Raw genomic sequence first — 12,324 nt, forward strand, 5'->3', positions numbered from 1 at the left:
GAAGCTGCACTCAGAGGTTTGTAGAACCATTTCTAATACATAATCTGAATTTTTTACTTCTGGGCAGTTAGTGTAACACTCAGGAAATGGTGATATTGGCTAAAAATACGACTCTGTTCAAGACATTTCCCTCTCTTGCAATGATTACAAAGTGCAAAGCGATGAAAAATTTTGGTCAGTATTATGCCACATGTGTCTTGTAATTTGTGTGTCCAGATTGCTGATAGCATTTGTGCGTGGGTATTAGAAAATAATTTAGATACCTGCCTATGTAGCATTTGGCTTTATTTTTTTCCCCCTACATCTCTCTGAAAAATGAAATTGATGCGGATTTGGCTTTTGAGGTTCTCCTTTTGTTTATATTGACAAAGTACTGCTGGCCTGTGTACATCTTGGGGCACCTTTGTAAAGTGAAGTGTTGGTGGGCTGTCAACTCTTGATAAACCCACCACAGCCCTTCTTGTGTCTGCTTCTCTCCTGCATCACCCCACACTCGGTGTAAGTTGATTTATTTCATGCATTTACATATGCCACACCTTTGGGCATTTGCCATTAGAGAATTTGTAACTCTGACCCAGATGAGAAGTGTGATAAGCAATACAACCACAACATATCAGGGCCAGGATTTTGGGCACCTGAACTTGGCTTTTGGCATGTTATTAAGTGGCACTGACTCACTTCCTACCTTTTCAAGCTATGATTTCTTAATATATGTGGTACCAGTAGCTTTCAAATGGTTTTGAACATTTTATTGTGGGAGACTAGAAAGAGAACCAGGAATGAGCGTTTGGTGGAGGGAGGAGGCAATAAAGCTGTTGAGAAAGTTCCTAGCAAAAGTTGTGTGTGTATTTGCATTTTGAGGGTGTGTTCACCATTTGCTTGATGCTCACTCTTTTCTGTGCTGGTTGTTTTTTTCTTTTTTTGTTGAAAGCAAAGGGAGACGACCCATCCTTGTTGATTAGTTGATCGAACTCCAATTGATTGATCTCACTTACACATTTTTATAGTGGTGTTAATTAAGCTCATGCATATTGCAAAATCCGAGCTCATCATAGGTCACAGATCAAACACCCACCCCTCCCCTTGTTCTCAACACCTGTGGTTTGTTATTGAAACCAAGATTTGTGTTCTCACCCTGATATGAAAGGTTCTCAAAACCTCCATATCTGTTCCCAAAACAGCCAAGGACAGAATGCTTACTTGTTATTGAAGACAGGCTGGAGAACTTCGCTGTTTACAGAAACAGGCTGTGAGAATTTGCTCCTCACAGCTGCCTTTTACTTTTCCATCAGCTGTATATGATTATGGCATGTCTGAACAAAACTCTATAAGCCATTTCTGAGCAAAATTCTCCAACTTTTTTTTAAGTAGAAAGAGAGCAATGTTAAATTGTTTGCCGTTTTTCTGTAAAGCTGCCTTGCCTCTCTGTTCAGACTGCTTCAATCTTCTCATTCCTCCCTAATCCTCCACGTGTTTGCTTCTCTGCAAAGCCAACACATGAGAATGAATCTCTGACATTTGAATTTTCCTATGAAATCTCTGAGAAGGAATCTCCTGTGAAACCACCTGGGATGTGGCAGCTTGTGTAGCTGGGATAGAGGATTTTGGGACTCTCTCTGCAGCCTACAAGCACAGCTAGGGGCTGAGACTGCCTTCCCAAAAGGAAATGCTGAGCATTCAGAGTATCCTGCTGCATTGACAAGCCAACCTGTTTGTGTTTCCTGGCTCTGCACTCTCGATGTTCTCAGCTGTTCAATCAATTGTGCAGGCAATGTAATTGCCCATTTGTTACTAGGGAAAAAGACTAGCTCAGATTGTTTCTGTTTGCTGTATCAAATGCCTGAAGTAGATGTTACAACTTTACTGCTTGCAACTGGAATAAGTGAGCACTTGTGTATCAGTTTCCTAATGAGACTGAGTGTATTCTCTGGATTTTTATGGGTGTGGTGTTGCTTTTCAAAATTTTAGTGGAACAGTGGCTTCAGGAAAAGAATGTGAAGACTCATGGTGGGGATGCACCTCAATAGTCTGAAGCTCAGGTCCAGGGGTTTGGGATGAATACAATTGGCACAGCAGAAGGAGGAAGACAGACAGAAGAGGCCTAGCTGCCCTCAGGGACTGGATGCTGCTAACCCTGGGCAGCAAAACAGACCTGGAAAATGACCCATTTGCAGTTCTGCTTCCAGACCTTTTCCCTTCACCCTGGCTTGAAGTAAAAAATGCTTTCTTTGCCCTTATACCTCTTCTTATACCTAACTTGTGTGCCAGAATGAGAAGACTTTGCATTGTCAACATGCCTAAGATAAATGATGAGTGTAATGATAGAGGATGTCAAATTCAGATTTAGGGTTTTTTCCCAATTATCTAATTTTATTTTACACTTTTCTCCTGCATGTGTTTGTATTTTAAGCCCTTACTGTTTATATATGCTACTACAACACCACTTACATAATTTTTGGAAGGTTTTGCAAATAGAAAACGACTTCAGTCATGGATGTTGGAGTGGCAAGGACCGAGCTAGAGATGGGATGGTGTTGATGGGAACAAGGCTGGATAGGAAAAGCAGAAGGACATGTAGCACTTACTGTAGTTGAAAAGCAAAGGCAGGGAAGAGATCTTTGGAAAGGTGTGTACAGCAGGATTTCTCAGTCTTTCTGCAGAGTCTTTTGGGCTCAAGGAGAGCCCAAAGAGAGAGTGTGGTGAAACAAATTCCAGTAGAGAGTAAAAAGAAGAGAAAGGATGGAATCTATGTGAGATGAGTGTACCAAAGTGACTGTGAATGGAGATATCCTTTTACTTCAACTCTAGGCTTTTTGAATGTTTCTGTGTGGTAGTGATGGGGTATTTACCTTAATGGTCTTTGATTTTTGTATGGGGGAAAAAAGGTACTAGTTTTAGGAAATGAGCTAGAAACAGAAATGTTAAATTCCCAAAAGCTTTTATTGAGGAATTTTACAAAGTGACTGGTAAGTTAAAATCTTTTATTCTTTAAAATAAATCTGCTCCAAATTAAGTATTTTCTTTAGGTATCAGGACCTGAGTTTCAAGTGTCTCGGTGTGCATTTGAAAAGAGTTAAATTTGTTTTGTCTAGGCTTGAGAGGAGTTGTTCAAAATTTGGAGCAAGGGAAATGGGGCATAATTCATTCTCCTTTTTGTGTTTTCCAGAATATCAAGTTCTGTGGACAAGAGGAGAGGGACTTTAGTCTTAAGGGACTCTTGCTCCAAGCTGATTGGCAGAGCATACAATTGCACCACCAGAAAGCAATAAAATAAATACGTAGAGCAACAGTAACAGAAAGCAGATGTGTTGCTTTTACAATTCAGGAACTGGAAAAGACAGTAAGAAACTGATGGCAATTGACTCTGCAGTGGGGGAGTTTATATATCTTGCTTTCTAGTCACACGAAATGGAAAACCCCATACTGGTGAAAACAAAATATACATTAACAGTTGTAGTGTTTTGCTCTGAAAATTGAGGTCATGTGTGCTTAATTTTTCATTAGAAAACATCATGCAAAGGATCCTTGCAAGATGGAGCAGACAGCTTTTCTCACTGTGTTCTCAGGTCTGTTATACTCCTTTGGATAATTCTATAAAAATCAATCAAGCCTCTGATTTAGCTGAGAAAAATGTGTGGAAACTGGGAAATCTTTTAATTTTTTTTTAATTCCACATGTGTGGGTTTTGTGTCAGGAAGGAAAAGATTTTACCAAGACAGTTATCTGTGAAATATAGTATAATGTTTTTTAGAGACTGCACATAAAATGGAAATGGGTTTGACATCCTGTATTCTATGCCTGAATGTTGACATGAACTAAAATGGTAATTAGTCACCTACGCAGCATCTTCATCAGCACCTTCACTCACTGACTGTAGTACATGGAGTTTTCTTGCTGCTAATCTTGAGGCAAACAAGAAATGGGCTTTAGAAGAGAGCGTTAGCATAGATGTGTAAATGTATAGGTGTGCTTTGGGCAGTTTGCCTTTCCTTTCATCAGCATACATTTTTAGCCACGTGAAAATGAAATGCTTTAACAATTTATGTTGAGAATGGAAAAGTCATTGAAACACTGGGGCATATGGAAACAGAAACAAGAGCAGACTTATGGTACCTCCCTTCCATGTGATACTGGTCCAGGTGAAAGCTGTAGAGTTGAGAGGATATCCTCTCTGTTCTGCTTGAGAGAATGCTAAGTGACATATTTTAAGCAGAGTACCCATCAGTGGCACGAAGGAGAGAAGAAAACTATGTGTAACTTTGATTTCTACTTTGGTGCTCTTTCTCTGTCAGAGCCACTTAAAAGCAAACAAGGGACAAAACCAACAACTAAATCCTTTTTTGACACAGACAAAAACTGACACATACATTAAGCTCATTTTTTGCCCTGGCTTAAAAAGCAAAAGGACTTATTTGACATAAAATACTTCAGAGAAGCAGTGAGTATTGCAGCTAAAATAACTTTGATTGAGTCTGAGCACAGACTGCTACAGAGGAAGCTCTTTGGGAAACATTGTCCATTTGGGGTTTTAGATTTCAGCTAGGAACTTGTCAGCGCTGCTTTATCTATGTACAAAGCTCAGGAGCCGTGTGTTTCCCTGACTGTATTTCAGGGTGTGAACTGCTCTACTTCATGCTGTCCTGATCACCACTGTGCTGTTGGTAAAACACTGCACCTTCAGCTCTGTGCTGTGCTGCTTGAATCACAGCAGGAGGCCTTGCTCAGTGAGCAACCTACAGCGTACAGGAACGCTGTAATGCCATAGGAATCCTGCTCGTCTCCATGCTAACTAACACCATGCACAAAATTCTTGTGGCTCCTCAAAGAAGGGCAAGTGGGAGTTTTTCACACTGCCAAAATACAGGACTCAAACACCCTCCCAAACCCCCCCACCCCAATAAACCGGAAGAGCTGTAGCCTGAAAGCTCTGGTTCTGAACTCTGACAGCTTTGGCAGGCTTTGGTTGGTGTGTTTGTGTTGTGACAAGGAAGGTGAAATGAGGTGCCTGCACAAGGCTTCCACCTCTCACAAGTGTTTAATGTAACCACACGTGAATGTGCACTGGTTTATGCATGTGGCACATTAACCTCTTACTGCTTGGCTGCTGCTGTCATCCTTTTAGTTGAAAACTGGTGCCAAGTTATTTAAGAATGTCAGCTGAGGTGAAAAATTCCCTATGTTCAGTAATGGCTGGTCAGTCTATGATTAAGTGCCTCTCAAAGGATTTCTGGCCTTTTTGTTTGCCCCAATAGCCTTTAAATGCAGTGCTGTGCTGTGTGATGATGCATCCTTACCAAAAAAAGAATATTTTTACTCTATGCAGGCAAGACTGAGAATAAAATATGTATGGCTTGAAATGCTGGTCAGTTCAGTTCAGAAAACAGCATGTGCATTTCACAAGCACACTAACAATACAACTACTGCTACACCTTCTACTTTTAAATACATTTAATCTTTATAGAAAAGAAATATAAGAACATTTGGGTTTCATTTGTGAATTGAAAACTTATGGCTGGGAAAATACTGCTCTGCAATTGGTTTTTTGTAAGGCTAATGCTCCAGAGAAATATTTTAATATTCTCCTGAAAATTATTATATAAAAAAGGAAAGAAATAAAGGAAATCAAGATTTTGCATGCTCTGCAGCAGTGACCATTTATAGTTAGACCAGATGGTCTTATTAGATGTCTGTGGAGAATTGAGGCTTTTTCTCTGTAAAATGAATTGTTGATAATGAGGTAAACTTCCACCTTTTTATTGCTCATTGGAATTTCTTCCAAATAATTTTGGGCTATGCAGGAGTTTCTTTCATAATGGTCAAGAAAATCCAAAGTTATTCCTGGTGAGAGGTGTAAGTCTTCTCATGAGCATCTGTTTTCTGCCAGTGGGGTTACAGAGAGCATTCCTGTGGTTTTATCCCCATAGCAGGCTGTGTTTGTGCCAGGGTGGGCCCTTCCTAGGGTGTGACTGTAGGGCCTTAGGTGAGTGGTCTGCCTCCCTCTGTATTTTGTCTCAAGTAGAGCAAGTAAAGTTTCTCCAGGGCAAGAGGCATTTAACCCACAAAACATGCATGCAGCAATCTTTTCCTGATTTCAATCTCCCAATGAGTGTCAGTGTAAAAACTTTCTGAGCCAGAAGCTGCATCAGAATCACATTTCAATAGCTATGGGCCATCTGTTAATTACCTATTTTTTTCTGCATGCCATTATGCTTTTGATTTCCACAGCATCCTGTGATAGAATTCATGATTCCATTCTGAATCTTTTGTCTCCTAATGGATCTTGCTTTTTGTTCTTCATCTGCTCAAAAAAGCATTTCTGGGTTAGGATGTGGAGAGGACAGAGCAGCATGTAATTTCTTATCCTTTTGGAAACTCAGAGAACTGAGAACAGAACTGTTCTCTTGGCAGAAACTAGACAATGTTGTTTTTTATGTGTTTCAGTTTAGCACAGTACAGTCTGATCGCCCAGTCTGTAACTGGGGTGAGCTCAGCCTGGCTTGAGACCTGTGTAGTTTACTCTAAGTCACCTTTTACAACCCATGAGGTAATCTTACTCTTAGGTCTCAAGTTCTGCTGAAGGATCAGGACGAGTGACTGGATTAAATTTATATACATTTAATCCAGTGAAGCTGGGCCAGACCTGCAGCTGATACGTATGAATGTAAAGTTACACTCATATGCACTGATCAAATACTTCCATTCTAGTTTTTCCATGCTTGTTCTGTTCAAAACAATACTAACCTGTTCACAAAGCATAATGTTTGTTGCCTCTTTACAATTTGCCACTTCCAAATGTAACTTAAGGATTTTTACAATATGTAACTCCCCCCCTGCTGCCCGCCCTGTTCCTTCAGCTGTGGTGCCTTTGGCTGTGTAAGAAAGAAGGAAAGGAGCCTGTTACTGCAAAAAAAAGCTGCATTTGTCTGAGAGAGATTTGGAAACTTGAACAGCTTTATCTCAAGTTTCAAATAATCACTGCAGTCAGGAAGATTACACACAATCTTTTGGCAAGCTTTATACCCATAAAAAAGGGCAGTTTTGATACAGGTAAGATGACCTTTTTTAGCTTTTATGTGGTGTATTAGAAGAGGCTGTACTGACTTTCTCAAATCCACATCTTGTACTTTATAAATAATTAAGGCTGTTGAAATAAGACTTTCTTGACCAGCAGTCCTGCTTTCTATCTAAGAAAAAATTCCATTTATCTTTTGTTAAAATGCAACCAAGCCTGCAACAGTTTCCTTTGAAGAATGATGACTTCTAGTATTGTTCAAATTTACAGTCATGACTCTTCAAGTTGAAAAGGAAAAGTTTTGTTCCCAGTATGCGTGGTCCTTTGGGTAGCTGGCACAGCACACTTGGAGGAGCAAGTTACAGAAATGCAGGGGCTACAATTCAGGGCATTGTAGTGAGTGTATTTGCTTGACAATGAGTTACAGATATCTTTGTAATACAAAGCTAAAATTGCCCCCTCAAAAAAGGTGCTTGTAAGGAAGGAGTCTTTGTTTGAAACTGTTGAAATCACTTCTGAAAAAGGTTTTAAAGTTTATATTCCTGCCTCCTCCCACTTTTCAACAGAAAAGCACTTTTGTTCTGTTTGCAAAAGAGAAATCACTTGGATTCTTCATTGTTTACACAGATCTTAAGAGAAAGGGTCTTTATGTGCCAGAATAAGTTTGTACACTGCAGTGTAGAGAAATGACAAAGAAAATCAGTTTTATGTTTGAGCAACATTCTATTGCATGCCCTGAAACTATAGTGAAAATAGTTTTCTTTTTAGTTGGCACTTATAAAATCAGATATGCAAGTTGGGCAGATGGACATTTAGAGATGTGCTCATACATCTACTAAATGTTTTTTAAACATGTTACGTGATTGATACTGTATTGTGCCAAATATGCACTAATGATGTTGGGAGATGGAGTGCTTATTCTGCCTGTTTTGCTTGTTTCACTGATCATTAGTGTAGCTTTTGTATGGAATCTCTGTAAGATTTGGAGGGAAATGATGCATTTTAAATTATTTAGTGGAATGGAGAACACGGATGTAACAAAATCAAAGATGGTTGTTCCCTTTTTCATGGTGGGGGAAAGACCATCTCTTGAGTTTGGTGCTGTTGAATCCCTGGGGATGGGGGAGAAAGGAAATGGATCTTCACTTGTGAAACAGTATCAGAAAAGTTAGCAAATATCAGCTGCGGGGCTTTTAAAAATTTTTAGTCTTTCTAACCAGTATTATTATTTTTCTTTTTTTCCCCCTCAGAAATGATGGGTTATTTTATATGGACAGCATTGCTAAAACTGATAATAAATGAGTATTTAGAATTTTTTAAAAACACTTTCTCACCGGGAGAGTGCTGAGAGGGCAATTGCTTTGTGTAGGCAGTGTGATGCAATAGTGAAATAGCAAACAAAAGTGTTGTTTGACTGTGCAGTTTGCTGAGTCCAACAAACTCAAAAAGAACCTTGTGTGCTCACGACTGCTAAAGTGGCACCTACTGCACCTACTGTGTTCCTGTGTGGGACATCCCCAAGTTCTGCAAGTTTTAAATTCTTCAACTGAAAGTAGTTGAATTGTAAAATAAACCAGATATGTATTGTAAAACTCTCACTGAGCGCCCCTCAGTCCTGATAAAATTATTATCCAACAGAGTGGATGAGTCAGGATGTATCTTTAAAAAAAAACAACAGACAAAAACAACCACTGATTTCTAATTTCTGTTTTTTTTTGTTTTGTTTTCCTTTAGTTCCTTGGCATAGCATTTCTTGGGATTGGATTGTGGGCATGGAATGAAAAGGTAAGTTGAATAAAGCACCAAAGTTTGTTTTTCCTCTTTATCTCTCTTTTTCTGGTGAAATATTGAAACAGTAATATGCTGCATATTTTGTGTTCACACACAGTTTCTGTGGGAACAAAATCAAGCCTCTCTGTCAAATAAAAACCTTAGCTTGGGTCACTTAGAGGAACATGGTTGCAATCTTTCCCAAGAATACCTTGGCAAGAAATGGTGGCTGACCCTTGCCCATAAACTAATGATTTCAGTCCTTGCACACTGGCTGCAGCTCAGACACCAGAGCACCCTGCTGAGGCAGTACGGGCAGTGTGTTCCACCAAGGGAGGCAGAGCCTGCAGGTCTTAGAAGGCAGCTTCCTGAAAAATACCTAGCTAGGCTTTGCATTAACATAGCAGTTAATTGCTGTTCCTCTTGAAAAAACAAACCCAAAAAAAAGAAAATCAAGATGAGCCCCGAAAAGCAATGCAAACCTGAGGCAGAATAACTGTTGTTTTTTCTTGTGCAAATGGAACTGGCCACTAGAACACCCTTTGTTGCAAGACTCTGAAATCAACTTTGAAATGGGAAGTGTGTGTGTTTGGAGTGAGGGGGCAGGGAAAGAGAAAACATTTCTGAACCAGAACCCAATTTTTAGTTTGCTTACTGCAGAAATTGGGAAGAAGATAAAATGTCAAGGCATAATTTACAAAACTAGTCAGTATGTCTTGGTTACTGGATGTAGAGTTTGGCTTGCTAAAAGACAACAGCTGAAATTAAAGTCCCTATTTCCTTTTCTTCTTTGTTTAAAAGATTAAAAATAATAAAACCTGGCTGTTAACAGTGCTGTGTTATTCAGTTGCATAATAAGTTTTTCTTCTTTTAATGGAAAACACGGAGTAAGTTATAAATTGTGTCTTAAAACCTAAGACATAATAACTGGTGCTTGCTGCAGAACAAATAACAGATTTGGAAGCTCCAGAGTTCTGCCTCTAAAAAATTCAGGACAAATTTTGAGTTGTTACCTTATATTCTAATTGCTCTGTTTGTGTGCCTTGGAAGGAGATCCTCACAAACAGTAATGGGATATTAATTACTGCACACTATGTACACCTATATAAATGTGTATGTATATTTACATACACGTATACATACATACACATATATATGTATATTTATATGTATGCCATATGATACTGATCTTGGATAGCTCAGATAGGCTTAGAAAGAGGTACTGTGACTTTTTTATTCAGCAATGATGTAAAAGCATGTTTTATTTAATACTCTGAACACACTCTTGGAGCTTGTACCTATGTCTAAGTTCCAGAGAGTGGCTTTACGGAGGAGATTTGAACATTTCTGTATCATTACAGTAGGTAACACTAATGATTCCTCTTTAGAGTGAATGAGCAGGTAAAGGAAAAACAGCTATAGTGTTTGAAGTCTAAAGTATGCCAGTCTTAGCAGCTACAAGGTGTTCTGGTTTGTTAGGGTTTACATATTTTCTGTGTGGGAAAGTATGTACCCTTTCCTAGGGAAAATGCATCAATTCATAATTGCTAATGGCCAGAAGCCAAAGCTCCTGTTTTTGTGTGAGATTTGGATATCTCAATCAATGATCAAGTAATCTTAAACCATTTTTAGTCAGATTCTGAAAGTGACAGAAAATGCCGTGTTGTTTTAAGACAAGCAAATAAAACCATCACAGTTTAATATGCATTAACTCAGGCTCCATATGTAGTAGGTTTCTTAGGTTTCTTGCTAAACTAACGAGTAACATAAAATACTGTTTATTGGTTTAAAGCATGGGTTTTTCCTTGAAAAATGATCATGTTTCCCCACCTTCTTTAACTGTTTTATTCTGGAGTCCTTATTATGGATCGTTTCAGTTCATAGTTGTAACAATCAAAATGCTGTATAGGTATTGCTGAACTGCAGAGCTCTTGAGCACAGACAAATTTGAGTTTGGTGGAAGAATTATGAAAAAATTGACTTGTTTCAAACCAATTTGAGTCTTTTCTTTCACTCAGGTCTTTAGAGGACAGGCAGTGGCCAAAAGCTGCTGTCAGCAGGATCAAGTTGCAGGTATTCATAGGCCCTGTGTTATTTAGTGGGGGGAAGATCAGTTAGATCCCAGACAGAGGTTTCTTACTGCTGATGAGGAGTTAAAGATAAAAGCCAAGGAGGTGAAGCTTGGGGCTTGAGAGATGTGTAACAGAACTGAAAAGCACTTCTCTAGCTAGGCTGCTTGCCTGGGGCTAGGGTGGATATCCCCTAGGCATTATGGGCTGTTGTAATGGTACACCCTACGACAAAAAAGCAGCTTGTCACAGAAGGACCTGGTGTACACAAAGTCAAGCATGAGCCAGCTCTGTGTAGTGGTGACAAAGAAGGCGAATGTATCCTGGGCTGTACTAGGCGTGTTGCCAACAAGTTGGGAAAGAGAATTCTTCCCCTCTATTCAGCACTGGTGAGGCCACACCTAAGCCAGTTCTGGGCTCCCCAGTCCAAGAGGGAGAATTCAGCAAAGGGCTGAATAGATGATGGAGGTACGGGAGCTTCTCTCCTACAGGGAAAGGCTGAGAGAGCTAAGACTGTTTAGTCCCGGGAAGAGTAAGCTGGGGGAATCTTAATGTATGGAAATACCTGAAGGAAGAGCACAAAGAGAATGGAGCCAGCCTGTTTTCAGTGGTGCCCAGTGACAAAGGCAATGGGCACAAAATGAAACACAAGTGGTGTTTCCCCTGAACATCAGGGAGCACCTTTTTTTATAATGTGAGGATGACTGAGTACTGGCACAGTTTGCCCAGAGAAGATTTGAATGAAGTCTCTGTCTTTGGAGATTTTTCCAAAACAATCAGGACATGGTTCTATGCAGTCATAGCTAGGTGACCAGATAACTTCAGCCACTCTGTGAAGACTTGCTGCTTTCCCTATGAACTTGACTTTATCAAACTTGAACTTGACACTGCTGTTGTGTAATGTGCAAATTTGTAAGGGGTTTTTGCAAGAGTAGGTCTTCAGGAGTCCTACTGTAAACTTCATTTGGTAGTGGGGAAGATTTTGATTAGCTTCTGTTTTAAATTGTGTGGCTTTATATTCAGCTGTGTGGTTTTATAGCCTGGCCATCAACTTGTATATACTTTTGTTGCTTCACAGAATCTTTTAAAGGTAAAAAGACAGTGTTCCAGATCACCTTAAAACTGCAGGGTGTAAAAAAATAATCCAGACTTCACAGGAATCCTATTGGCTTCTGGTTAAAAAAAATTTGGGACAGATTTGTGGACTTGGTGCCTAGTTTCTCTTTTTTTGCTAAGTTGGCTTGAATTCTTCCCTTTAAACTTTCTTGTGAAGAAGAAAAGCACAATATCCAGTCTTGTGGCCTTCCTTAAGGCCTTTGCAGGGAGGCAAAAGAGCTCATTTGTCAAGTAGGCAATAGAATTGGCTTGACAGCCAGTGAGCCAGCCCTAGACAAAAGCTGGGCAATTAGCATTCTGAGCCATGAACCTGAAAGAGAGCTGGGGGTGGGGTGGGGGCAATAAGCTCTGGGGATG

General features: G+C 39.7%; 1 protein-coding gene across 1 annotated transcript in view; it reads left to right on the top strand.

Moving 5' to 3' along the window:
• TSPAN5 (tetraspanin 5) overlaps positions 1-12,324 on the top strand; it is an 82,901-nt gene that overhangs the window by 49,738 nt on the left and 20,839 nt on the right. Inside the window, exon 2 of the mRNA XM_058025078.1 lies at positions 8,747-8,797. Within this exon, the coding sequence (XP_057881061.1) occupies positions 8,747-8,797 (51 nt within the window). The remainder of the gene's footprint in view (positions 1-8,746; positions 8,798-12,324) is intronic.

The sequence above is a fragment of the Melospiza georgiana genome, chromosome 5 (genome assembly GCF_028018845.1).
Source record: "Melospiza georgiana isolate bMelGeo1 chromosome 5, bMelGeo1.pri, whole genome shotgun sequence".
NCBI classification, from domain to species: Eukaryota; Metazoa; Chordata; class Aves; order Passeriformes; family Passerellidae; genus Melospiza; species Melospiza georgiana.